Consider the following 25521-nt stretch of genomic DNA (forward strand, 5'->3'; position numbering starts at 1 on the left):
CTCATGAATCACAGAGGGCAACGTTGCGAATGTTGCACATTCAAAGTTCAGTTGGGAAAAGCCTGAGTTGAGGGCTGCGACCAAGTTCTTATGGGGAGAATGGTGGAAGCTTTGTTGTGAAGGAATGAACTGCTGAGACAAAAGCTTCTGAGACGTTGTCATTCTGCATGAATTACACTCCAAAGATAGCTGAGGTTGAATTGATGAGCAAATGCAAGGAAGGGAAACGAGAACTGATTGAGATACTGACGGTACACTTATGCTGTTGCAGCAATCTGGTTCTTGATCACACATTGGGCAATGTAGCTCAGTGGTTAGAGCAGCAACATGTGTACTACAAGACCTGGACTTTGATTCCTTAAAAAACGACACGCCCAACGCTTGCACAAGATACGCTGTGAAAGCTTGCAACAGGAGTGTGGTAGTAGCAGAGTACAGAGACAATCACTTGGCTGAGTCCCACTGAGATAGCCACATTACTTGATTTTGCGCAATCCACTCTTGTGATATTTGCTGGTAATCGTCGAGATCTGCCTTTTCTTGTTGCTTGTTTCTCTTCAGTTGCATTTGTTGATTTTTCGTATTCACAAGTGTGACGCACTGGTAAACCAGCACAACTCTCCAAAAGAGATATAGAAAAGGTGTCTAGTATGGTGCGTTGGGGAGCTGGAGTTTTGCTCAGTGAGCTGCACATACAAGGCGAACCAGGGAACACGAGCATGGAAAGCAAGATCCTGTTGACGTCTTCTGTCTTGTGAGAGACACTGGCAAAACCCTTGGAAGGAGAAGTCTGGACATTGCATGCTATGCCATACTTTCAGGTGATGCGAGGGAATATAGCTCAGTGCAGGTATTCTGAACCACAAGCTGTCTCAGCGTGAGTAGCTTACAATGAGCATCAAGTAGAACAATGTGCTGTAGCTTATCTGCAGTCTCTATTCTCCCCTTCTTGTTCAGGGGAGCTCTTACTGTTTACTTTGGGCCAATTGAGTGTCAAAACTTCTCAGTGCGCTAAAGTGGTGTAACAACACATATTTGGATAGATGGGAAAGGGGTAAGGCGGCAGCTTGAGGCCTACAACATCTTGAGATTATTGCAGTCAAACATCTAAAACTTTGCTAGTTGCCTGCGCTCAGAACTAGCTGATTGCGCTCACAGCAGCCTGCACTTGCTGTTACATCTGAGGCATTGGCCCAGAACAAACAGCTGGCAACAGAAGGCCCTTTAGACAGGCGGTCAAATTTTCTGGAGACAGTGGTACAGGAAGCCGTCTCACTTTGGCGACCCAAAGTAGGAAGAAGACACGGAAGTTCGCAAATGTTCCACTTGTGCCAGGTTTTTCTCTGATCATTTGACGTTGAGGAGACAAAAGCAGTGGTTAGGTAGTCTCAGCCAGTCAGACCCTCATAATGCAGCAATTACAAAAAGGCAATTGAAGTGGAATGAGTTTTTGCCGCTGAGGGTCTGAGGGCGTCTGAGCGATTTTCGTGAGGGTAACCCCGTTTGACTTTTTCCGTCTTCATCGCTCTCTCACTCTTTGTCAACAACAGCCGAGGACTTCTCCGTTTGTAGAGAGCTCTCACAAAAATCGCTCAGACACCCTCAGACTATCAGCGGGAACAATTTTTGAATTTTATTACATTTTTTTCTAATTCCCGCGTAAGATAGTCTGACTGGCTGAGACTAGTGGTTAGGCAGCCGTCCTGACCTTGCCAGACAGCCCTGCGTCTCAGCGTGTTTGGTGCCCAGAGCCTCTCAACCGAGAGAGCACTACTGATCAGAGGTTGTGTGTAGGCTCAGTCAACTCCCAAATCAAGGGCTTCAAGGCAATACACTGTATTGTGCGTGCAAATGTCCTGGACATGAGATTTCAGGGTACCACATGAAGGAGCCACTTTTGTAAGACAGGTCAGAGACAGAAAATTTGGTCAGTGCAAGGATCACTCAGAAACAAGCTTCAAGTTGAGTCTCGTTCAGAACTCACATGACAGCAATTCTCATAGCGTTCAGCAATGACACAGGCGCCAGGCAAGACGCAAGAAGGGTTTGTTGCGCCTTAGAGATCAGTAATGTTTGTGTTCTGTTTGTCGCTGTACAGCTAAGACACTTGTACCTCTTTAGCCATTTGAACTGAAGCACATCAAGCCCGCTCCTGCGCGTGTGTAGACACCTCTTTGCGGCAGTAGGGTATTATGCACTTGAAAGGTTCCATCTGTTGAGTGACTTGCTCCCTCAGCAATGTGCAATGATGTGTTAAGCTCAAACAACGACCTTCACAAGTCCTTGCTTGCTTTGAACACCACAAATCTCACTCTTTCCATGCCAAACTCTTCCTGGGTACCCTGCTACTCTCTTGCTTCTCCCCTCAGCGGTTGATGCTCAAGCATTGTCCAGACATTTCAATCATCTTGCATTGCAGTCAAGCTTAGTCAAGCTTTTTTTTGTGGTCGCAGAAGCCCATTTGTTGCTAGCACTGGTTTGTGTTACACCCAACAAGGTGCTTAACAGGGCAAGTGCATCGTAGACTGATGCGTCAGATGCAAACCCAACAGCAATTTGCCATGTTACAGCTGAGGTCAAGGTGCAGCTTTTGTGTATCTGTACTTATTGTGACCTTCTTCCCTGCAAGCTATGTGATCTGAGCACTGCTTGTGTACTCCAAGGACAAGATCGCCACTAGATAGTGAGCAGGGGATTGCTAGCAAAGCTAACTATTCTCCATTTTCTTGTGTGCCATGGCAGCTAGCATGTCTGCATGACTGCATGAAGTATTTGAGGCTGTACATATAGCATGCAAGGCCTGGTCTTTGAGTCCGTCGTGAGACACTGTTCTGCACTTCTTCAGTGACTCTAGTGCCAGATCTGTTTTGACTCAGCCGCACTGGCCTTTCACCAATTCTAGGTTAGTCTTCTGTGTTTACATGTCTGCAGTATCTTTCTCTACGCTGTGTGTATTTCAGGGACCACAAGAGCGAGCCTGAAGGGACTGCACGGTTCATGAAAAACCTACCACATTCAGAACTGTATAATGATGCAGATCCAGCAGACGTGGTCTCTGTTGTAGAGCAATAAAGGGAAAACACGTGCAGAGAAATAGTGAGGGTAACCGTAGTGGCTACGTGGGAGCGCAATGCTCCACTGACTCAGAAAGGACAGAGCAGGAAGTGACTTTGTAAATGCCATCATTTGCAAGACGGGCATCTGGATCAACCCTTCTTTGGCTCGGGCTCGTGTTCAGCGAGCAGTGATGAGGTGTACTCTGCCCCTGTGACTGTCACGTGAGAGCAATCCTCCTCGCAAAACTCTCGCTTATGCTGCATTACTGTTGAAGTAGTCCAGCAAACCGCTTTTGAAAATGCCAGTTGATCAGAACAAAATCTCTTTCCACCCCTTCCTCTCTGACCTGTTGTCCGTTGTCCCCCGTTGACCCTCAAAGCACAGGGCTGTAGTACAGCTGACACACTTCTGGGTACATGTGAATGGTTTTGATACCTTGCTTTCAAGGCTTTACGCTGGAGAAAGGGTCTATTGATTTTACATACTAACACACAAGACCCAAGAGCAAAGTCCCAAATCCATCAAGAATTCCAGAAACAGTGCAAGCCATTCCGATCTGCTGCTGGTCTCTTGGTTGACAATTTTGCTCGTTGCCAATATTGATTTCTTATGTCGACAACTTTGCTCTTTCAGTGAGCAACAAAGGGACCAGGCAGATGTCTACATACAAAGAATGAATCTGAAATATGTGAAAAGACAAAATCCACTGTGTGAATGATGCAACAAGGAGATAATCCTACATCTTGGTGGCATGGAAGGAGAACTACACCTGAGAGCAAATGTTTCATAACACACATGTTCAAGTTTGCAGCCGAGCTGAATGCCTGTGTGCTGGTTTCAAGATCAGAGCGTCGCTCATACAGCCCCGTGCAGTGGGCTTCAGACTCAAACCTTGAATGCTACATGCAGTATCGTATTCAGGACTCTGTACTCCAGTGTAAAGGGTTGGTAAGCATTACAGGGTACTAGGTAAAGGTTACAGAAAGTAACAGACCTGCCCTGTAGAAAGTAATAAAGAAAGTCTTCGAAGAGTGACTAGTTTAGGAGAGGGTCTCCTGGAGAATCAGATCTTCTGTCTATGCAGCAACTCTGCTGGGAGAGCCATTCCGCAGTCCATTGCAGATTGGATTACATCACAGCAGCGTTAACAAACTTGAGAATCGACAACTTTGACTTCGTCATTTTTAGCTCCAGCTATTTTCCCTTGCAGTAAGGTGCTGCCCTCAAGTCTGTAGAGACCATGAGCTGTACTTGTTGCTGATCCCTTCGTCACTGCATCAGGAGAGGGTAGATTGGTAGCAGCAAGTGTTCAGAGCGATAGTGAGCGTAACGCAGCTTCCTGTTGACAGGCCTAGTACTTGAAAATTGTGCGTGTTACTTGGCTTTGCCGCACTCCACCAGTTCTCTCTCGTACTTCCGGCAGCACATTGCAGTCAATCTTGTAGGAGTGTTGGGTATGCTGTTCTGATACGTGTGCTATTCTGACATGTGTCTTTGGGTTTTGTTTGAGAAATGATGAAAACTCAAGCTCCTTCGACTCATCTTTGTGGCAATCACAAGGAGAGCCACTCTCCCTCATTATGTCATTGCCTTCGTTCACGTCTTTGCTGTGACTGAATGCCTCCCACATAGCTGACGTCCTATCGAATTTCACCCTCAACCCCTGCTCGATGTTTGCTTGCAGCTCTTTGGTGTTTGAGTCTGCTGCAGGGCAGAATTGTGACTTTTGGTCGGTGCTCAGTCTAGATTTGTGCTCTGACTCCCCAGCTTCTTCACAATTGCTCGGCCCTCATACTTGCTGCAAGTTGCATGGCTAATGACCGTTCAGAAGGATGTTACGGCATCACTCTCAGATTGCGCCCATCAACTACAACGGAGGGGAGCGGATCTGCCCTAGTCTCACGGGATATTGGATGCAGGTCAGGGACGGGGCAGACGTCGCCGGGGTAGGTGTCTGAACCAATCAGCAGAGCCATCATTGTGTAAGGCTCGTTTCATCCTGTTCCTGTGCTCTCAGTGCTTATATGCTCTCCTTCTCCTCCCCCCCTTCTGTTCCTCACTCATGCCAAAGTTTGTGGCACCCACTGCTCTCTTTCTCCTTGTCTTATTTCCTTGTCAGTTTAATTACATTCCGCTGTGAATTCTTAGGTGAGATTCTTCCCAGAATCCTGCTCTTCCACTCCATACCGTTAGTGACCCCTCTACAGGCCCCCATAGCAAAATTTATTACCCACTCCCTCTCCCTTCTTCATCTGTTGGTGTCTGTTTGTGTCCCTTTTTCTCTAGTCCTGCTCTCTCTCTCTTCAGTCTCTATTTCTGCTCTGTCTCTCTTGCACTCTCTGCTCTCGCTCTCTTGCTCTCAGTTCTCTTGATCTCACAGATTGACACCTGTAGTATCTGACACCCTTTTCAACTGAGTTAATCCTCTACAAGGGAGAAGATGCTGCCTTGATGTGAAGCCTTCCAGTTGACAAAGATATCCTTGTGACATGTCCAGAGAAAACCTTTATATGGAAGATGTTTTGAGCTCTATATACTGTCGTACACCGCAGACATGCAGCATTCGTTCCGATGAGATCAGCCCGACAGAATTTGCAGAAAAAACTTTACACTAGAAATGTTCAAGCTCATTTGTTCTACGATCTCATTGTAAGCTCGGGACTTTCGACCCCCACTGCAGATCAAAGGTTGCTACCTGAGAGCGTGTTGGGTTTCGAGAGCTAGCTCAACAGCCCTTGTCAACCAACAATCTTTTCCAGCTCAAGGTGCCGTTTCCTGACTTTCTATCTTCTCCAGCTCAAATCTGAGAGCAGAAGTGGTGAGCTGATGACTGTAAGCTACTTGTGGACCTGTACAGAGGAAGCTGACATCCTCTCGGGCTGGGTCTGCCGCCGGACTGGCTGCATCTCAGGCTGATTACACCAGATGTGCAAGACAGATTCGACTTGGCTGACTCCAGGCATCAGACCCTCGCCAAGTTGACCTCTAAGCTGAGTCAGGTTCAGGATTTGGTGGTTTGAGCTTGCTGAAGGAGGTTGCAACCATTTCAAAGTGTTTGGGAACCTTTTGCCTCCGGTGTTGCAGCGTTCTACCACTTCACTCTTCCATGAAGTTTCCAAGAAAATGGGAACCGCGAAGGCATGCCACAGCACTCGAGCGAGAGTTTCTGCCGGCGGTCCCGGACCATGCGGTCGCGTGTCGACGTCAACTTTGCGATTTTTCGAACTGCGGAAAATCCGTTGTTGACTTTGCGATGACGAAGTATCGAGTTTCCAATACTGTCGACGTCGTTCTCTCCCTTCTCCTCCTTCTTCTTGTTCTTCCCCTCTCCCCTCCCTCCACTCATCTTGTCAACATCAAACATGCCCAACTTGATCGAATCACTCGGAGATATCATCAAAGGCCTGTAAGCGGATTCTCCCTCTCCTAAACGGCGTGAACGTACCTCATAAGCTGAACGATTCAATGCTCAGTTTCAAAGCCGTCTTTGCCGTCCTCGAAACGTTCATCTCCTTGATTCAAACGTTTGTCACTGAACTCGCGACACTCGCGCAAGCCACCGTTTCATTCATTTTCAGAAACTTCTTTGTCCTAGCTCTGCTTGCCGGTTAGTCCAACCCACGCCTCTATCTCTCAAATCAATTCTAAACCGGTGTGTATCCCGTTCCTCAGGAGCTTTCGTCGCTTTCGCAATGCTACAGCAGCGCAACCCGAATGTCAGAAGAAACGTCGATCAGCTCAAGAAGAAAGCCTGAGACGAGCGTTCGTAGACTGTCATTCTCAATGTCCTGTAACAGTGTTGTAGTACTTTGTCGTTTCCCGATGCGCGTCTACGAAAAGTCGCAAATCACAAAGTTCCGACGTCGATTAAAAAGAAGGCGGGAGGGGAGGGAGTGCTGGAACAGGGGGAGCTGCTTGAGCGAAGGGAGATCCAGCGGGCGATTGAGCTCCCGGTCCGAAAGGCGAAGGCGAACTTCCACCGAAGAAACCTCCTCCATTCATTTGAATCGAACGAGCTTGAGGCGCGATACGGGGCGACTCGTTGTTGTGGTGGCCCGTCACATTCGAAGATGAAGTCGGAAGAGCTGGCGGAGTTGGTAGGGGAGGGAAGGAAGCGGAGGATCCAGGAACGGGAGGAAGAGTTGGGAGAGGAGGGAGCGGTAAAGTCTGGGAACCCGTCGAGTCGAGTGCTTCGATGGTTCGTCCTCCTCTCGAACGCGAAGTCCCTCCTGTATTCGTATATTCGCGAACATAAGGGTTGTCGTCTCGATTCGCTGATGAATGAGCCGGAGCAGCTCGAGGTTGACTCGAACGAGTCGAAATGGGTCGAGAAGAAGGGAAAGACGGAGGAGGCGCAGACATGGCGAGTAAGACGGGTGGTGCATCAGTTGAGGCGGCGTGTCGAATCCTTCCAGTCGGTTTCCTGCTCCATCCCATCTCGACCTCACGCGAGAGCCCGAAACCAGAAGTTCCCGTGTAAGCTCCGACCGAGTCTGTCCAGATGAACGCTTGAGAGTCGACGATCGAATTGAGAACTTGATAGGCTTCGAGATTGGCGTAAGGAGTCAAGGTTCGAGGATCGCGGTAACGTGCTGGTAAGCCAGTGAGGGCGCATCTTTGTAATTTCGGGTCTAAAGGGCATTCAAACGCAAGAAAGGGAGTCAGCGATATTGTCCTGCAGAGGAAGGAAAGCAAGAAAGAGAAAAAGAGAGAGACCCACCACCTCGACGGGGAATGGGTTGATTCCAATCGACGTGGTCTCCAAACAAAGCTTCGTATTCGTCGGCTCTGGTTCCCTCGAACTGATCAAACACCAACCAATTCCGGGCCCATGGCAGCGGTTCATTTGGATCTCGTTGACGATTGACTGAACTGGGTAAGGTCGATTCTTGCGATTCTCCATTCTCGTCGACGGCGTCACTAGATTTGGACTCGCTCCCGCCTTCGTTCTCGATCACCTCTTCGACGCCGTTGTCGTTCGGTTTGCCTTTCCACCCCTTTTGACCCGTTTCCCCGAGAACCTCGATCATTCGCCTCCGCCCTAATTCTTGTTTCCCTTTCCCTTTGTCTTTCTTCTCGACACTTCCCTCCGTTCTGCTCAAGAACGTCAACTTGGGTCCAATGATCTCGTATCTCATCCCTGCGAGTCGTTCGGCTTCCCTACGATCTTCCTCTGCAGCATAAAACGCCAACAGAGCGGCTCGATTCACTTCTTCCGTTTCGAGTGCCTCGGCAATCAGGTCTGCTTGGGTGAGAGTTTTGACAGTCTTCCTCCTCGGTTTCGTCGCGACTGCCTGGTTATTCAGAACAGCATCAGTACAAGTTTCAAGTTTCCGGCGAGGGTTGCAGAGAAGGGAAAACCACTGACCCGTCGTTTCTCGCTCTCTACCAACCTGTCCTTGACCCCCTTCTTGAACTCTACTGCACTCCTTCTAGAACTCTCCCGCATCGGTACCAAGAACGCCGGATCTATGCTACCCCGCTTTCGTTTCGCGGCGGGAGTTCCATCTTCGTCGAGAGTACTAGCCGAAGTTGACGCGAGCGGTGCTTGTTGAGCTCTCGCAGCTTTCTTGGCTTGCTCTTTCGTAGTTTTGGCAAAGGGGTGAGTCGGGGCGACGAATCCTCTCTTCTTTTTTGCTTTCTCCTTCTGTTTCCATCGGAGACTCAATCAGTTCAGTCGAGGGCTGAAAGCGTGCGATAGTACAGACCTTCTTCTCTGCTTTCGCTTCATTCTCTAGCCTGCGTTCGCCTGCTTCTTCATCGTCAGGATCTCCGTACTCGTCTTCGTCCGTACTTCCGAAATCTGAATCGAACACGTCTGCCTCTTCTACTCACCGCGAACGATGTGTCAGTTATGCTATAGCACTGCACAACAAGAGAGAGATTACCAGTTACCCTTTTGCTTGAACTCGACGTCGTCAACTTCTTCCTTAAACATCTCTTCACTCTCTCCTCCTACTGCGCCTTGTTCATCCTCCAAGAGAGCTCTCATACGATTCCCTGCGTTGGCGCGTCTGACTCGTGTCGCGAGATTCGGTTCGACGGGTTCGAGATCCGATTCTTCTTCCTCGTCCTCCTCCTCCTCCTCTGCAGCATCGGATCCGTCGAGCTTGTCTACATCGGGAGGTAATTCTTCCAGAGGCGGTGAGGCGTTGTTTCGTCGAGAAGACCGGCGACCGACCATGTTCCGTGTAGAAGGGAGAGTAGAAGGGAGAGGAGAAGGAAGATTCCTCCCGAGTCGCTTACCGAGTCGTCTTCAGCCGAAGCGGCTCTGCTCAGCAATCATCATCAATATCGCTCTCGAGCGCTTTGCACTGTACGACGCTTTCAGGGAAAATTGCAACCACAATTTGGTGAAAATTGCTAATTTTCTCGTTCGCTGATTCCGAGTAACTAGCTTGATACCCACGAGAGCGATGTCACGAGCAAGAGAGAGGTCCTATATGTCATTAAGCCGCCTACGTGCAGTTCTATCCCGAAGAAGTTTACACAAAGTCTTTCGTCTCCAACCTTTTTTTGCTCTGTTCGCCATACCCTCACTCCGCAACGAATTAGATCTTGCCATGTAGGAGGTTCTTGATCATTTCCCTGCCCGTAATCCTAACCGTGTGGTAGAGAGTCGGTAGATCCAGAGTCGAAAAGAAAGTGTCGGCGAATCCGAAGGGCAACATCAGAGGAATCCAACCTGAACGGTTCCGATCTGCGTCAGCTCTCGCGTACAAGGTAGTATGAAGGAGTCGTTGTCTGTTTACCTTGAGCTAATTCCAATGCGAAACCACCTTCATGGAATTTGTACTGTTTGACTTCTCCTCTCACCAAGTGATGAACGTCTCCCGCGACGTATCGCTAGACCGAAAGAAGAATATGAGCATCAGCTTCACACCCACGAGAGAGCGAGAGAGGGATTAAAGGATTGTGATTTACCTCCATTTCGAATGCGCCAGCTTTCGCGGCCCATTGTTCACCTTTCAAGATGTGAAAGTAATCATCGGCGGTGTGTCGACCCGTGTGACCCTCTGTGCCGAGAGGAGTTCCGAACAAGATCAAATACTCGGTAATCGAAGCGTGAATGATAAACATGTGTCCCATCGCTCCTCCCGCGTTGTTCCAAACCCATTCTCGATCATTCGGGGTGTAACTATCGGGGATGATCGCTTGAGTAGTAGGGTCGGAGAGGAGAGGGGTCGACGAGAAATGAGAGTTGATCGTGAAGTGAGGGTGAGTTTGTTGAAGCGAAGTAACGAGATGCGACAGGACTGATACCGTGTCGTTCCCGTGGAGGGACAGAGCTTCTTTCGCGAGTGCGTGAAGTGTAGGAGGATCAAAGATGTACCATCGAGACTGCAACAAGTGGGCAGTCCGAGTTCAGCGAAAAGTATTGTTGGGAGAGAAGAGAGAATCAACAAACTTTGATGCTTTCCAATCCTGCCCAAACGAAGCTGAACACTCCTAACAACACGCTCGTAACCAACAAGTTCTTTAGCGAGAATCGACGCGGTTTCTGATGCAGTCTGATGGGCTTGAGCGAGGAATGTTCCTATCGCCTCTCGTGATGAGCTTCTTGCGTGTTTCGTGTAATCACCTAGCGATACTTCTGACTCACATGTTCCCTGTGTTGCAGACTTTTGCGAACTTGAGGAGATGTCATGGCGCGGCGAGTTGAGAGAGAAAGGAGAAAGTAAGGAGGACTCCAAGTGGACGGTTCAGCAAGGTCGACACGGTCTTTCGAGACAAGGTGAGGCGAGTTCAGTGTAGGAAAGGGAGAAGAGAGATGCTGAACATAGAAATCGTTCGACTCTCTCTAATTTCGCGCGAGTCTCTCGCGGTTTCGTCGGTGCTAGAGAAGAATGGATATGACGTTACGTAACACACAGAGAGTGACAGGATAGACAACAGTAGAGAGAAATATGATATGTGTGAATCCCGAGAAGAAAGGAAAACGAGATAGATGGATACATATAGTTGGGGGAGATCGTTTCACTTGTTACGGGCAGCCTCAGCCTTCTTGTTCTTCGAAACGAGCTTGGCGTATCGGAGTCCTGCAGTCAATCGGGCAAAGTCAGTCAAAGCGATTGCCAAGAAGAACCTGAGGTAAGCTTACCACAAGCGTTACAGAGCGATTTCGGTCCATCGGGTCCCTGCAGCGCGAGAAGGAGACGACGATAATCAGAACGAGACGAACTTAGCGATGCGCGAAAAGTAAGTGAGCGCTCACCTTTCGCCATTCGGGCGAATCGACAGTCCCGCAATCCCTGCAGACGAATTCTCCTTCTTCCGCCTTTGGTTTCTTCTTTTTCCTCTCAGCAGCCATTCCGTCTCCTTTGACCCCGTTCGCACTGATTCCGATTCCGAGGGCTCCGTACGTGTTGGACGTTGAAGGAATCAGAGTTTGAGTAGAAACGAGGCCGGTCACAGGGTCGACGATACTCGATTTGTCGAGGTCTTGCGACTCGACTCGGTAGATTCCAGGAGGGAAAGGAGCTGGACGCGTAACTGACGTGAGCAAAGGACGAGGAACGAAAGGAAGAGAAAGAACACGAACCTGATGATGGGGCTGTTTCTCCTTCGATGTCCTACGAACGAGTGTAAGGAAGCAGTCAGCACCGTTAGACCACCGAGTACATCGTCGAAAAAAGCTAACCTTATACATGACCAAAAGTTCTTGCCTTAATCGCTCGTTTTCGAATTTGAGTTCGAGGAAAGAGTCGAGCATTGCAGCGCTCTTCGAAGGATATGGCCTCGCAATCGCGAAGAAGCACTTGACGGTATCTCCTTCTTCCGCGACCGCCGTCCCTGAACCGTAGTACCAATGTCCCGAAATTTCGAACAGAGTGTAACTTCCAGCCTGAGTTTTGAATCTGTAGTAGAGCGAAAGGGCCTCCTTCGTCTTACTCGCTTCCGTAAATTCCCTTCGTACTGCTTCGGAATCGTCGGGGTGGATGAATTCGAAGATCGAACGTCCAAAGAGGTCCTCCGAAGACCAGCCGGCGAGTTGTTGAATGCAAGGAGTGGCGTAAACGAATTCCCCTTTGGGACTGAGGACATGCATGAAATCCTAAACAGAGCAGCAGAATGGTTGTCAGCACAGTCTAGTCAGAGAGAGTCTCTCCACCCACTCCGTCGGAGGTTCGGAATTGCGAAGAAAGATCCAAAATGCTTGCTTACCTGCATTTCCTGAATGATATGCTCACTCCAATTCTTCCTCGTACTGAATAATGATGTGGTACTACTAGCTTTCGCGTTGTACGAAGCTCCCTCTGGTTTTCGATAAGGTGCTGAAGCTCCCGCCTGTGAAGGTTCTCTGCGATGGAGCTGTCCCTGAGTCGACATTCGCTTGCTCGGACCTGCATCACTAGCTGTGAAGAGTACATATTGGGTCAGCTCGATTGTGAGCGACGCAGTGGCGGGATCAATGAGTGGAGGCGAGAGGAGAAGGGGAAGGGGAAGGGGAAAGAGAGGGAGAACTCACGCCGTTGTGAGCTCTTGAGGGAGTCTCCAGGTACTTCCGGTGGTGAGTATGCCGCGTATTGCATGCCTTGCTGTGTCGAGTAGGAAGACATGGTTGAGTGAGAGAGGAAACTGTTAATTTTCAGATTGGCGGGCCGGCTAAATTTTGATTTCTGCTGAACAGAAACGTTGCGAATGGGCAATTGATAGCGTAATGTCTACAATCCGCACACAGCGAAAGGACTGTAGAACCGAAAATTCGGGACAGCTTGAAAAAAATACCGATCAGACAAATTCGTTACTTGCGCTCGAGCCAGGAGCTAGATGCTCCGAGACAGGGTAATGGCAGTCTGAGACCTCCACTTCTCTCCGCGGTGTCTTGTACGGTAAGCGAGGCTTCGCTCGAATCCGGCGAGGCACGCAGCGAGACAGTCGTGAGAAACAAACTAAACTTTCAGAATAGACGAACAGACCTGCGATGACGAGAGTGAATAGAAACAGAGACCAGATACATAGAAGGCGGCGACGTGACGGCAGAAAGCCCGAGAGGAAAGAATCAAAGGACCACGAAAAACGAAAACGAAAGGTGAGGGAGAAAAACGAAAGGCGGTGTGAGGGAGAGGAAGGCATCGGGCAGGGAAGAGACAGAACGAGAACGAGTGTGCTTGACGAGGCTGCCTAGAGGCAATTATCTGGAGAGCAACGGGAGAAGAGGGTCAGTTTCAGCTCAGCGAGACAGGGAAAGTGGCTTGCTCACATTTGCTTCGTTTCTTACTCGCTGCTTGCATGCGAAGTTCGAGTTCTTGACGAGCACGTTCAGCCCGAGCTTCCCGGTTCCGTTGATCTTGAAGTCGCTCTTCCATGTCGAGCACGGATTGTCGGTAGCTTTCGCTCGTCGTGTGCGAATCTTGAGCCTACACCATTCGTGTCTCCTCATCAGCGGATGTCCACTCGCGACACGAAAGGGACACGGAACTTACCTCGATTCGAAGTCGTTCATTTTCAGCTTTATACTGATCTCGTTCCCGCACGATCTCGTTTGCGTTCATTCGCGTTTTCCGAAGGTTCCTCTCAGAGTCGTTGAGCGCAGATTCAAGCGTGTTGATCAAGTCGGTGTTCGCTTGATGCTCGGATTCGAGGCGAGCCAATTCAGACGCGTTGAAACTCAATTTCCCTTGAGTTTGGTCGAGTTCTCCTTCGCAATGAGCCAGTTGCTTCATGAGACGAGAGATCTGCTCTCACCAAGATAATGAGTCCAATGTTCCGGCGTGAAGGAGAGAAGGGAAATGCGAGACGGACCTGGAGTTCTTGCTCTTCGAAACGTTTCGCAATGCGGGGATCGATCGATTGAGAATCTGTGTTTGAACGAAGACTCGTCGCGATCGTGTCGTTTGATATGGAGTTCCGGCCGTGTCCATTGCTAGAAGAGCTCGACGAACGAGTTGCGCGCGCGAGAGGTAGGCCTGAAGGGACAGGAGGAAGCGGAGAACTGGGAACCGGCGCCGCGGGAGGAGGTACCGAGGGAGGAGGAACAGCTGGAGGGAGGAATCGAGAGTCGGGTCGAGGCGAGTTGCGACCGAATTCACTCACTGGCGACATTGCTCGTTCAGGAGGAGTCGAACCGTTCGGGGAACTCATTCTCGGGGCTGCATCGTTGAGATGCGAGGAAGAAGAAGGAAGGATTCCAAGTCCGACTGAGTGATTGTTCGAAGACGAGAGGGAAGCCCGTGCGAGTTGAGCCGAGAGGGAATCTCGTTCTTTTCGAGCCTTGACGAGTTCGGAATCGAGTTTGATGACGGATGCGCGGTACTGCTCGAGGTCCTTGAAGATCGAATCGTACTCGGGCTTCTCCTGGCTCACTCCTCCTTTGACTTGGTGCAATTCAGTCATCAACCGTTCTCGTTCTTGCTGAGATTCGAGGAGCGCCTTTTCGACGGTACTCAAGGCATCGAGAGCTTCCTGAAGTTCCGTGTCGCTGGCTTTCGGAGTCACATCGCTTGATTTCGAGTCGAGACGTCGATTTAACAAGGCGATTTCCTCTTGTTGTCCCTCGAATACTCCCTCGTTTTGCTTCGAGAGACCGGCGAGTTTCGAGTTGACCGCGTCGTGTTGTGTCGTTAAATTCGAAAGAGCAGCTTGAGCGGCAGCTTCTCGAGCTCGGAGATTCGACAATTCGGAGAGAGCTTTTTGATGAGCGATTTTAACTTCGTCTCGTTCGGTTACGATCGTCTGAAGGATGTCTTCGTGTTTCTTGACGAGGTCCGAGATTGCAGAAGCGTGTTGTGTCGTTTGATCCGCGAGTGCGCGAGAATGTTCAGAGTTGATCTTGTCCATCGACGCCTCGTGCTCGGCTGATAGGGAAGAGAGTCGATCCGTATGCTCCTTTGAGAGATTTTCGGTGGCCGAGACGTGAGTGTCGTTCATCGCTGCCCGTAGTTGCCCGAGTGCCGAATCTCGTTGCTGGATCATTGGGGAGAGAGTAAGAACGGATCAACACGGAAGAAAGAACACGCGGGATTTTTCGACTGACCTGTTTAGCATTCTCAAATGCTCCCGTTTCAGCGAGACGTTTCTCCGACAATATCTTCTCCTGCTCCTTCTCGAGTTCATTCTGAAGCGTTTCCCTCTCTGCGGCCAAATCTTCCATCTTCCGCGAGTGATCGTTTTCGAGTTCCTCGATGCGTCGCTCGTGACCTGCTTTGAGTTCCTCGAGCTCTGCTTCGTGACGCGAGGAGAGGTCTTTGATGGTCCGGTCGAGGGTCGAAGCTGATTCGGCGGCGAAGTTCTCCTGCGATGTAGCGAGCTCGTTCTCGTGCGCCTCTTCCCTCGATCGCAAGAGGCTGTCGTGCTCGCTTTTGACGAGATCGAGAGCCGAGGAGTGAGCAGCAGCGAGGTCCGAAAGACGAGACGAGAGGGCTTGTTCAATCTCGACACCGATCGCCTGCATCGTTTGTTCGTGCTCGAACTGAAGCTGCGAAAGGGCGTGGGAATGCTCTTGTGCCTTGGATACCAATGCTTGATCGTGTTGGGTTTTCGAGGAGGCGAGGACTTCTTCGTGCGACGAGACGAGTTTTCGGATCGCTTCTTCGTGCTCGCTCTGCTGTTGCAGAAGTCGGGCGTCTCTATCTTGTGCGAGACGGTCGAGAGTGGCAGCGTGTTCCTCCTTGAGCTGGCTGAGAACATCGGCATGCTCGGCGATAGTCGACTCGAGTAATCGTTGATGCTCTGAAGGAAAAACGGCCAAGAAAGACACTATTAGTTCAGCTGGCGAGAGCCTGAAGATCCACTTTGACTGACCCGCGATAAGTTCATTCTTCGCCGCCTCGAGAGTCTCTTGAGCTTCCTGCCGTGATCGCTCGAGCTCAAGTTGCTTCGCCTCCAGGTCCGACTTTAGAGTTGCGAGCTGTTCCGAGAAGTGCGAAGCTTCTAGTCGTCCTTCGAGGTCGGTGCGAAGTTTTTCAATCTCGGATGACATGTTGACGACTTGATCTCGAGAGAGAACGGTCAACTCGTCATGTTGACGTTGCAAAGTCGATAATTTGTCCTCGAGTCCGTCAATCGCCTCCCGGTGAGACGACTCCTTCTTTGCCATCGAACGCATGAGGTCGTCGAGTCGATGAGCGTTGGCCGTTTCCGAGTTCTCGGTCGTCGCGCTAAAGTGTGAGAATCCTAGGCCGTTCGAAGTTGAAGCGAGGTCGGCTTTGATTGCATCGAAGGCGGCACGGGTCCGAGGCGACAAGTTGAGATCGTGGTCGGAAGGTGCCGAGGGAGGAGGCGTGGTCGAACGACCGTTCTCGAGGATCTGAGGGAGATGATTCGATTGAGATTCGGGAGAGGGACTGTCGGCGTCTGAAGTTGTTTCGAGGGTTGGAGCGGGAGGAGGAAGAGGAGAAGTAGGGGATTTGAGCTGTGAGAGAGTCGTTTCGAGTAACGAGATTTCGTCTTCACGTTCCTTCAAGACCGACTGAAGTTTCATGACCTCGTTCTTCATCTGTTCATAACTCCGTTCGTTCGTTCCATACAAGCTCTCGCGTTGACCTTGCGACGAACTCGGAGAGGGAGAGACCGGACGAGGACTCGGAGGCGAGGAGATTTGGGAAAAGTGGTAAGCGGACAACTCCTGCGAGAGCGAAGCCGAGCGCGAATGCGATGGCGAGGCTAAGACTCCCTGTCCGCGACCCAGAAAAGACAACCGATGTGAAGGCGACAACGGCATACTACGTCGAGCTTGAGGAGATCGAGCGGCGGTTCGTAAGGTCGTGGGCGAGGTGTTGCGACTCTGCAGCGGTGACGAGAGCTCTTGAACCTCGTCAGTTTCTTCCGCTTCCTCTGCTTCGGCATCGGGATCGAGTTGTAGGTTGCGAGGGAATCGATTATGCGAGGGAGGAGAAGGTGAATTCGCTCGAGGAGGGACCAGTTTCGCTTCTTGCACTTGCGAGTTGAGGTCTTCGATTTCCTTGAGCGAGTCGCCGTACTTGACTTTTGCCGATTCCAACTCGGCGAGGGTCGCGGCGTGAGCTTCTTTCAACTGATCCATTTGCTCTTGGAGTGAGGCGACGAGGAGGAGGGAGTCGGCCGTTGAAGTCGAGGCATCGTGTCGTTCAAGAGGGTCGAATTCGTCGTTGTCGATTTCGGCGGGGTTATCTGGAGGAGTGAGAATCTTTCGTTTCGCGGCTGATACTCGGGCTTCCATCGTTTCCTCCTCCTCCCCTCCCATCCTTTCGGTGATCTCTCTCAGCTTCTCCTTCTCTTGAGCTGCAGTCGTCCTCATCTCGTCCAAGTCTCGCTCGAGTTCGATTAGTCGCTTGTCTTTTTCATCGATCTCGGCGAGTAAGAGCTTGTGTTCTCCACTCGTGTCGAGAAGGGCGAGTCGACCTTCTAACTCCTTGTACGCCTCCTCCCTTCGCTCGATGTCGCGTTCGAGGACTTGCAATTGAGCTTGTAGAGCGTGATTTGATTCGTCCGACTTTGCGAGTCGAGCCTCGAGTTCTTTGATGTAAAGTTCCGTTGTTTCCGATTGTTCTCGATTGCGAGAAAGTTCTTTCCGCAAGTCGGTTACGGCATTGCCAGTCGATTCGTCGGCGTCGTTCACCTCCTTGAGCTTCGCCTCGAGATCTCGAACGTAGGCTTCGGTCGTCGCTTCTCGTTCCGACAATTTCGCGACTCGAATCCGAAGTTCCTCGACGAGTTGAGCACTTGCATCGTGGGCTCGAGTTTCGTCTTCTATCCTCGCCTCGAGGTCCCGCATTTCGTCCTCCGAGTGGCCGAGTGCGGCTCGAGTGAGAGATAGTTGACTTTCCAACGCCGAGAGCGACCTTTCGTATTCTTCGACGATCGGTTCGACAGCGCGCTCGAATTGTTCTCGAGACATCGAATTGGACGATTCCTCGCCTCCTCCTCCGGCTTCGGCACGAACGAGGTCCGTCGTGAGTTGAGCGATTCTTTGTTGAAGTTCTGCTTCGTCGAGAGTTGGAGCTCGATCGATACTCCTTCGCACTCCCTCCTCTGCGATCGACGCCATTCCTGCGCCGTCTCCCGATTTAATGACTGACAGCTCTGCTCGTAGTTTGAGGATCGTTCGTTGGAGGTGTTCGACGTCGTCCCAACCGACTTCGACCTCGTTAATCTCGGCTCGATTCTTGATATTTCTTGCTCGGTTGGCGTATTTGAGCGTCGAGAGGGTTTCGGAGAGATTGTATTCCGTCGGAGACACGCATGCGATCATCATTGTCTTGCTGTTCCCTCCGAGCGAATCTTGTAGGAGCCTCGTGAGTTTCGAATCGCGGTACGGGATATGAGTCGCTTTCTTTGTCGGATCTCCGAGGGCCGAGATGACGTTTCCGAGAGAACTGAGTCCAGCGTTAATCGAGATGCCTTCTTTCGCACGATCGCCGAGAGCTGAAGTTCTTTTGAGCTGTTCCAGCCGTCAAATCGTCTCGTGAGATTTTTCCCGACTCGAGAAAACAAGCAAAAGAACTCACTCTTTCTGAACCAGCGAGGTCGACAAAATGGAATTTCGAAGTTACAACCGACCAAGAATCGGTTCCGTTCGTCGAGGTAGAATCGTCGGTAAAGGGACCAGGACTCGAAGGGCGCCCAATCATGCTCGGCGGTCTCAGTCCCGAACGACTTCCTGGTCGACCTGAAGGGGTTGAAGGTCGAGCTCCGGGAGTGGGCGAAGTGACTCGAGGAATGCCCGAGAGTCGGTTTTGAACTCGAGGGGATTGAGGCGAGGTCGTGACCGAAGGAGAAGATGAAGGAGAAGAGGAAGAAGGTAGTGGTGGAGAGCCAATTCCAGTCCATCTGCGTTGTGTAATCGTGAGAGAGAAGATGGCGTGAGATCGGGAAGATTGAGCATTCATATCAGTCGCTCCAGTTTGTCGAAGCGTTGAACCAGCCGAGAGGAGGCTGCGAAGAAGGAATTGAGCCACGATAACAACCTGATGCGCAAGAGACTTTCACTCACTTCATGACCTCTGCAGCGCTCGAGACTTTCACTTCTCGCAAACCGCTCCAAATGATATTCCCTTGCTTGTCTTCCCTGATTTGCACAGTCGGTCGCACGTCGACGTCTCCCGCGAGTAGATCGATCAAGTCTTCGTTGTAGATTTCGACGTAGGATACTTTTGCGGTGAACGTAGAAGTTCCGATCGAATCCTTCATCCTTTCGAAAACTTCTGCGACGGCTCGAGGAGTGATTCCCTGTCGATCTGTGAACGTCGTATCCTCTTCTTCTCCGATCCGGTCTGTTCCCATCGTGTAACTCTTTCCTGAACTCGTTTGACCGTAAGCGAGGATCGTTGCGTTCATGCCATCGAGAAACGAATCGACGAGTGAAGAAGCTGATTCGTAGACCGCCGATTGACCTTCCTCTGGACCAATCACGCGATCGAACGTAAAGGCTGATCTCGAGGGAGCATGTTTCGAAAGGGCGGCTGAAGAAGAAGGAGTAGGAGGGGGACCACTATCGGCCTGGAGACTGTTTGAACTGAGCGGGGTTACGGCGATTCGTTGAAAGCGATGTGGAACGTTTGAAGCGTCTGATCCAGTATTGGGTCGGATGCGAACGACTGAGCAACAGGGTGTAAGTTTTCAGAGGAACAACGCGTCGAGATCGAGGGAGCAAGAGAGAAGAGGGGGAAGCTGCTCACCGACTTTAACGGAAGAGTCTGCCACTGCCGTGATAGATCCACCTGTAGACTCCCTTTTCCTGCCTGATGGAGTCGTGCGCCCCGCGACCATCGCAATCGAGAGTTTCTAGAGAGAGTTGATCGAGAAGAAAGGGGGGTTTGTGACGGGTCGAGAAGATCCCCTGCGAGTCGTAGGTCGCACACCTAGCCGGAACTCTTATGAGCTGTTCTATCGATAGCGACAAGTGAGAGAGCGAAAGGAGGTCGAAGAAGCTTGATTTTGCGAAACTTGCGAACTTCGGACAGAAGCTTTCATCCTGTATTTCGACAAACGCTTCTACGACGGAAGACAGCTAGTCGAGACGGCAGACGCGCTCGAAAGCTCGAGGGGAAATCGCATTCGCAAAAAAAAAAATTGAGCTTTTCTGAAAGGATACTGGAACATTGCGAACTTCAGCAGCCTCCAAACGCTTCCCGAAATCTCCTATCCTATCTTCTTCCAGACAGTTATCGCCTCCACTACTTTACACGGGAACGCGAAATTTGACGTCGATGACTCCTTGAAGTTCCGCCCAGTAAAGCCAATCTCCCGGAAGTGGGAGGAACGCCTCCTTCGGGAGCAGATCCGGTACTGGTGGGATCCGTACCGATGGGTGAGCCGGCTCCATCCAATCGTTCTTGATAAAGCTGTCGCTCTTCTTGCTTTTTGCAGATGAGTTGGAATTTTCGATCCACAACTCCTCTCCAGACGATCAAGAATGGGATGAAGACGGACTGTACACGGCGAGAGCATCATGAAGAAGTCCGTCAGCCAAAATAGACAGGCCAGCGAGAGAGAGAGAAACCATTACTTACAGTCGCGGCTCCGACTTGCCTACAATCGCGCGTGGAAAGTCAGTCATGGCTCTAGACTTCGATAGCAAGCAAATACAGAGGAAGGGCTTACTCAAAGACCCACGGCTGAACAAGCGGTCGGTCAGCTTCGAGGATTGAGTGAGGAAAGCGATGAAGTACTCACGTTCGGACCCAACAGCATGAAGTTCTCGACGGCGGTGATCCATACCGTCAAGTAAGGTACTACCCAAATCAGGTAAACGAGGAAGCCTGTTCCAGCGTGATACAAGTCTCTCAGCTGCTCCGGTCGAAGAGTAGAATGAGATCAGCTCACAAATGCCAACGCGAATCATTCTCTCTTGTTTTCTGGTAACGTCTCGTTCCTTCGCGTTCGAGGCATTTCCAGTGAAGTTCAAGATACTGCGTTCAATCGAAAGAAAGAGTGAGCGACGCGACGGATGGGAGAAGGATAAGTTCGTTCAGAGCGCGGAAGAGAGAACTCACGCATGAACTCCGGAGAACCTTGCGACTCGATGAAAGCGGTGACCGGAATGGTGGTAGTCGTAGACGTTCTCGTACATCAAGTACCAGAAGAAGTACCCGACGAGTAGATTGAGAGCCGTCAAACTTGCCATTATGGGTCGCCAGTGAGTGTCGAGGCCGAACTGTTCGTTGCAATTCGCTTGGGACGTGTTGCTGACGGAAGCGTATAGGACGGTGAAGAAAATCGAGAAGAAGACCAAGTGACCGAAGAAGAACCAGACGATTTCCTCAGGGAGGTGAGGATGCGGAACTGCGGCGATGAGAACAACAAAGCGTAAGCCTGACGAACTAGAACAGAAACCGACTCGACTTACGAGACGCAAACACATTTTCATGAAGAGCATGAAGAGGAGGCTCCGAGTCGGCGAAAGAACCGTGATCTGGAAGGCCTTGCGAAACGCTTTCCTTCTGCAAGTCGCTCGAAATCGGTTGAATAGACATCCCTCACAAAATGGACAGTGTAAAGCGAGCTTACTGTTGCGCCGTGGGTCCCGACGAGCCTGCTTCGACCTCTTCCAGCCGTCTTCTCCGGGTCATGTTGGGCGTCAAGCTTATGAAGACGGTCCTTGATGTAAACGGCGACCTCGTCTCCATCCGTGAACCCTGTAGCCTTGTGGGATAGAGCTCGTAGTTGCATGCTGGCTCCTGGGCCGATGACCTGCGAGCCAGATGGGGGAATATCGTCAGTCTCGCATCGCAGCTGAAAGTGGAAGAGAAAAAAGGAGAACGCACGTGTAGATCCTCGATACGACCGAGGGCTATCGCGACGGCGATGGGAATGCAAGAGCAGATACTGAGAGGTACGAAGCAGTAATCCCACAGATCGATGCGATTCGTGGAGTCGAAAAAACGATGCATCAACGAGATGAGAGCAGCGTCGACCGACAAGAATTGGAATCTGCAAGGCGACGTGTCAGTCACGCGATATCGCTAGCGTAGAGGAGAGGAAACTGACAAGAGATTGTAAGGAGCTTCGGCGCGAAAGATGAGAGCGCTATGAGAGTTCCGACGTTTCAGTGTAAGGCTAGATCGGCTGGCCGAATGTAAGGAGACTCACTATAGCAAGTTGCACAAACTCCCTAAAGTCCATGCTAACAACGTGCCGGGGAAACCAATCGGTACGACAGTACAGACCCCACAACAAGTTTCTTTAGCCGTCGAGGAGGCGCAGTATTCAAACTGTCCATGTTTGTGAGAGTCAGTCCAGTCGAATCGTCGGAGAAGAGAAAACCGCTTACAAAGGTCCCCGAGTAGCACGATGGATCTATGGTCTTGCCAAACATCTTCACAAGACGGTGGGCTGGTGCGAGAAGTCTGTGTCGGTACGTGAGATGTGGGTTGGTACGTGGGAGCGGGTTGGTACGTGGGAGCGGGTTGGTACGTGGGAGCGGGCCGGTACGTGAGGTGAAGAAGAAAGAGCGGGGAACAGAGAAGGAACGAGCTGAACGACCTCGCACGGATCGCTTGTCCATGCCCGCGGATTGACCGGCGCCTCGAACTTCCCCCACGTCAGCTGACGGTCAAGACTTGAAGAAGCATAGCATGTGTTGTTCCGTGAGGAGCAGCAGTGGGTTGAAAAGAGACGAAGTTGGGGCGAGATCGGGGGGAAAGAAAAGTGTCTTTGATTTTGAACTCCCGCCCAAGCTACTGAACAAGCCCAAGCTCTTCCAGCTATCGTCTCCAACGACTTGTACTCCTCTCGATTGGACCAGCTCTGCTCCTCGCGACTGACGAACTTCTTCGAGAATGGATCCCTCCCTCCTCCTTGGGATTCTTCCTTCCGACTCCATCGATCGTCGATACCGGTTGTTCTCTCGTCGGTAAGTGCGGTAAGAGTCCTTGATAAACTTGATGATCCGATCCCAACGTCTCCTTCTCGATTCGTCGTTGTTCGCGTTCTTGCCTCTCTTTCTCCGGGTCCTCCGCAGACCAAAGCTTTCTCGCTTCCGTCCAGTAGATGTTGTAGTCGAGTTGAGCACGTACGATGAGGAATGCGGGGATTCCGATTCCGCAGACGGCGGCAACCTGTCCGTAGTCGAATCCGTTCGTTCCGATCAAGACGTAGGATTGTACCGCCTTTGCGACAGGTAAAGCCCGATTGTCAGTGAGGCTCACACTGGTGTGGAGAGGGGAGGGAGAGAGCTCACTCGGAAATACATGACGAGATACTCGGTAACCCAGATCGCAAAAACTCCAATCGAGATCGACCATCTCGTGATTGACCTTGCTCTCGCTTTCGATCGGAAGAACGAGTGCTTGTCGTGTAAGACTTTCGGAAAGAGGTGACGTTTCACCCCGGAACGAGAGTTGAATGCAGGTCGAAGGACGTGATGACCGTCGTCTTGCGCTTGGGTCAGGTGAAAGACAAGGCCAATTCTATCCTCACGTACTCCGTATCAGTGCAGTTCAGCGCAGGGAGAGACAGAGGAAGGAGACTTACTGTTCGAGTAAATCACGTCTCGGCTTGTTTTCCCCAAAAATGACCAGGCTGAAAGAGATGCAGACGAATGCTCCAAACACCCACCCTGTTTAAAGGAGAACTCGTCAGCTCGACGGTCATCGACGCGAAGTAAGGAGGAGATTCACTTACAACTGAAAGCCAAGCCGGCTAAAATCATGGAATCTCTCTTGAGGGGATACTCGTCGGCGCATTGTGGTTGATTGAACAAGAAGTTCTTGAAGTAAATGAAGGAGAAGAGGCAAGGCCAGAGGAGGATGTGAACGATGAAGAATCCCCATGCCGTCTATCCCGCAAGGTCAGTCAGATTGTGTCGGAAAAAGCGGAAAGAGGCGACGAACATGAATGAGATATTTACGAGGAATGTCGAGTTCATCGATCAGATCAGCGGCTTCTTGGGGACGGCTTTTGGCCTTGGTGAGCGGAACGAGACTTCGAGTCGAACCAGCGTGAGAACTTGCACGGGAATTCATACGGGAGAGCGAGTGGAGAGTCGTAGAGGCGTTTCCAGCAGTTGAAGACCGACGAAGAGGCTCAGAGTCAGAAGCGCCGTCGAGCCCTCCGAACGTTAATGCTTCCGACTTCTTCTTCTCGAGCTTGGCATGTTGAAGAGCAGCGATTGCGTTTGGCGTATGCGACTGACGGTGACGGGTTCTTTCAGTTTTCGCCTTCCCGAACTCCTCGCGAAGTTGTAAGAGAACTCACATGGTAAGACGCGTAGTCGTTCAGACAAGCGGCTAGAGCGAGTGGGATACAACTCATGATCGCGAGCGGGACGAAGGCGTAGTGGAATTGCGAGAGGCGATATTCTGGTTGAATGAGACGGTTAAGAATTCCGAAAAATGCTCCATCCGTTGCTAAGATCTGGTAGGCCAAGTTGTAGGGCGCTTCCGAGGCGTACCACAGGACGAAGAGCTATCCGCCGTGTAAGGTTAGCTCGGAAGAAAAGGGGCGATGTGGAAGAAGGGGAGGAAAAGACTGACGAGGTTGACAAAAGTACCCAAGCTGGAAACAATGGCCGTACCGGGTCCTGTTATCGGAGCATTCGGACAGACGGCTAGAAAACGAGAAGAAAAGGAAAATTCGAATCAGACTCTCGATTCCCACCGCACACGCATTCCACACGTACCGCAGCAGGTGTCCTGAGCTTTCGCACAGTATTCTGCCTGTCTCGTATGAAGCTTGGAGTCAGACGAGGTGTCCGCGGTGTTCAACCAAGCGCTCTCCCCAAAAATGGAGCAAGACGTACGATTGATTGGCCCGCCGAACAAGCGAAGTTGTTGTTGTTGAAAGCATGTTGAGCACCGAACCAGTCTCCGACGACCATTGCGAGCGAGAGTTGTCGAAAGAAGAGGGGGAAAGAAAGAAGAGAGGGAATGAGAAAGAAGGGGAATGGGCGAAGTGAACCGGGTCCCCGTGCGCTCGTCACGGGTCCAGGAAATCGCTTGGGGAAGTTCGGCAAGCGCGGTGGATGTGTGGGCTCGACGAGGGGGTCGAGCTTGCCGTCCGTCCCGAAGCGAACGACGCGCGAGTAACTTCGAGATCAGGTGTTCATTTACAGTGGACGTACTGTGACCCGATCGCCTAGTCTAGCGAATCATACCGCTCTATAGCTTCTAACGTGGGCGAGGAGAGATGGTCGAGAGCTGCTTTGATGAAACAGGAGGAGGTTCGAGCGGCTTCAAGATGTTCAGATCGCGATAGATAAAAGCCGGCTGTTCGTCAAGCTGTCTACTGAGTCCTTGTAGTTGTTCGGCGTAGCTTGGAGGCGAGTCAGGGTGAGTGTCATGAAGCGAACCGAGAATCGATCGTTCCTCCTCCGCTATTCGTCCGCCTCGCTTCTACTCAGGTTGAACCGAACACGAGCTAGCTCTATACCCAGCCGAGTACTCTCAAACGAAACCAGCAGCAACAGCGCGAGGAGGACACGGATCTTCTCCACCTTAGTTCCCTTCCTCTCTCAACACGCCAAACACGACTGTCCGACAAGTTTGAAAGGTACAGAGACCTTGCCGACGTAGCTGAGTACAGTGAACACGGGACAAGACACGG

General features: G+C 51.1%; 7 protein-coding genes across 7 annotated transcripts; 1 reads left to right on the plus strand and 6 right to left on the minus strand.

The window, feature by feature from the left end:
* Positions 1-6419: 6419 nt before the first annotated feature.
* JCM6883_004269 (uncharacterized protein) lies at positions 6420-6812 on the plus strand (the record flags this gene model as incomplete). Its single annotated transcript, XM_076633926.1, has 3 exons — positions 6420-6463; positions 6531-6664; positions 6730-6812. The coding sequence occupies 3 exons, from the start codon at positions 6420-6422 to the stop codon at positions 6810-6812; spliced, it is 261 nt and encodes an 86-aa protein (XP_076486089.1).
* A 112-nt stretch (positions 6813-6924) lies between these two features.
* JCM6883_004270 (Vps72/YL1 family protein) lies at positions 6925-9241 on the minus strand (the record flags this gene model as incomplete). Its single annotated transcript, XM_076633927.1, has 5 exons — positions 6925-7688; positions 7778-8351; positions 8426-8704; positions 8766-8884; positions 8953-9241. 5 exons carry the CDS (start codon positions 9239-9241, stop codon positions 6925-6927), a joined length of 2025 nt encoding a protein of 674 aa, XP_076486090.1.
* A 367-nt stretch (positions 9242-9608) lies between these two features.
* Positions 9609-10705, minus strand: ERG2 (C-8 sterol isomerase ERG2; the record flags this gene model as incomplete). The annotated part of the gene is made up of 5 exons (XM_076633928.1): positions 9609-9742; positions 9810-9903; positions 9982-10398; positions 10466-10594; positions 10661-10705. The coding sequence occupies 5 exons, from the start codon at positions 10703-10705 to the stop codon at positions 9609-9611; spliced, it is 819 nt and encodes a 272-aa protein (XP_076486091.1).
* Positions 10706-11034: 329 nt separating this feature from the next.
* JCM6883_004272 (PAS domain-containing GATA-type transcription factor) lies at positions 11035-12617 on the minus strand (the record flags this gene model as incomplete). Its single annotated transcript, XM_076633929.1, has 7 exons — positions 11035-11096; positions 11159-11195; positions 11273-11538; positions 11600-11630; positions 11699-12112; positions 12223-12413; positions 12527-12617. 7 exons carry the CDS (start codon positions 12615-12617, stop codon positions 11035-11037), a joined length of 1092 nt encoding a protein of 363 aa, XP_076486092.1.
* A 565-nt stretch (positions 12618-13182) lies between these two features.
* JCM6883_004273 (uncharacterized protein) lies at positions 13183-19746 on the minus strand (the record flags this gene model as incomplete). The annotated part of the gene is made up of 9 exons (XM_076633930.1): positions 13183-13196; positions 13262-13418; positions 13485-13736; positions 13804-14964; positions 15035-15729; positions 15802-18418; positions 18486-18912; positions 18971-19574; positions 19656-19746. 9 exons carry the CDS (start codon positions 19744-19746, stop codon positions 13183-13185), a joined length of 6018 nt encoding a protein of 2005 aa, XP_076486093.1.
* A 407-nt stretch (positions 19747-20153) lies between these two features.
* JCM6883_004274 (uncharacterized protein) lies at positions 20154-22294 on the minus strand (the record flags this gene model as incomplete). The annotated part of the gene is made up of 12 exons (XM_076633931.1): positions 20154-20408; positions 20490-20508; positions 20581-20594; positions 20653-20738; positions 20803-20888; positions 20973-21261; positions 21326-21419; positions 21487-21669; positions 21744-21909; positions 21967-22005; positions 22069-22190; positions 22250-22294. 12 exons carry the CDS (start codon positions 22292-22294, stop codon positions 20154-20156), a joined length of 1398 nt encoding a protein of 465 aa, XP_076486094.1.
* A 388-nt stretch (positions 22295-22682) lies between these two features.
* Positions 22683-24796, minus strand: JCM6883_004275 (uncharacterized protein; the record flags this gene model as incomplete). Its single annotated transcript, XM_076633932.1, has 9 exons — positions 22683-23087; positions 23159-23387; positions 23452-23536; positions 23602-23755; positions 23811-24107; positions 24175-24384; positions 24453-24526; positions 24599-24635; positions 24719-24796. The coding sequence occupies 9 exons, from the start codon at positions 24794-24796 to the stop codon at positions 22683-22685; spliced, it is 1569 nt and encodes a 522-aa protein (XP_076486095.1).
* Between the last annotated feature and the right edge of the window lie 725 nt (positions 24797-25521).

The sequence above is a fragment of the Sporobolomyces salmoneus genome, assembly GCF_050403485.1.
Source record: "Sporobolomyces salmoneus JCM6883 DNA, S_salmoneus_JCM6883_v1_ctg47, whole genome shotgun sequence".
In the NCBI taxonomy this organism is placed as follows: Eukaryota; Fungi; Basidiomycota; class Microbotryomycetes; order Sporidiobolales; family Sporidiobolaceae; genus Sporobolomyces; species Sporobolomyces salmoneus.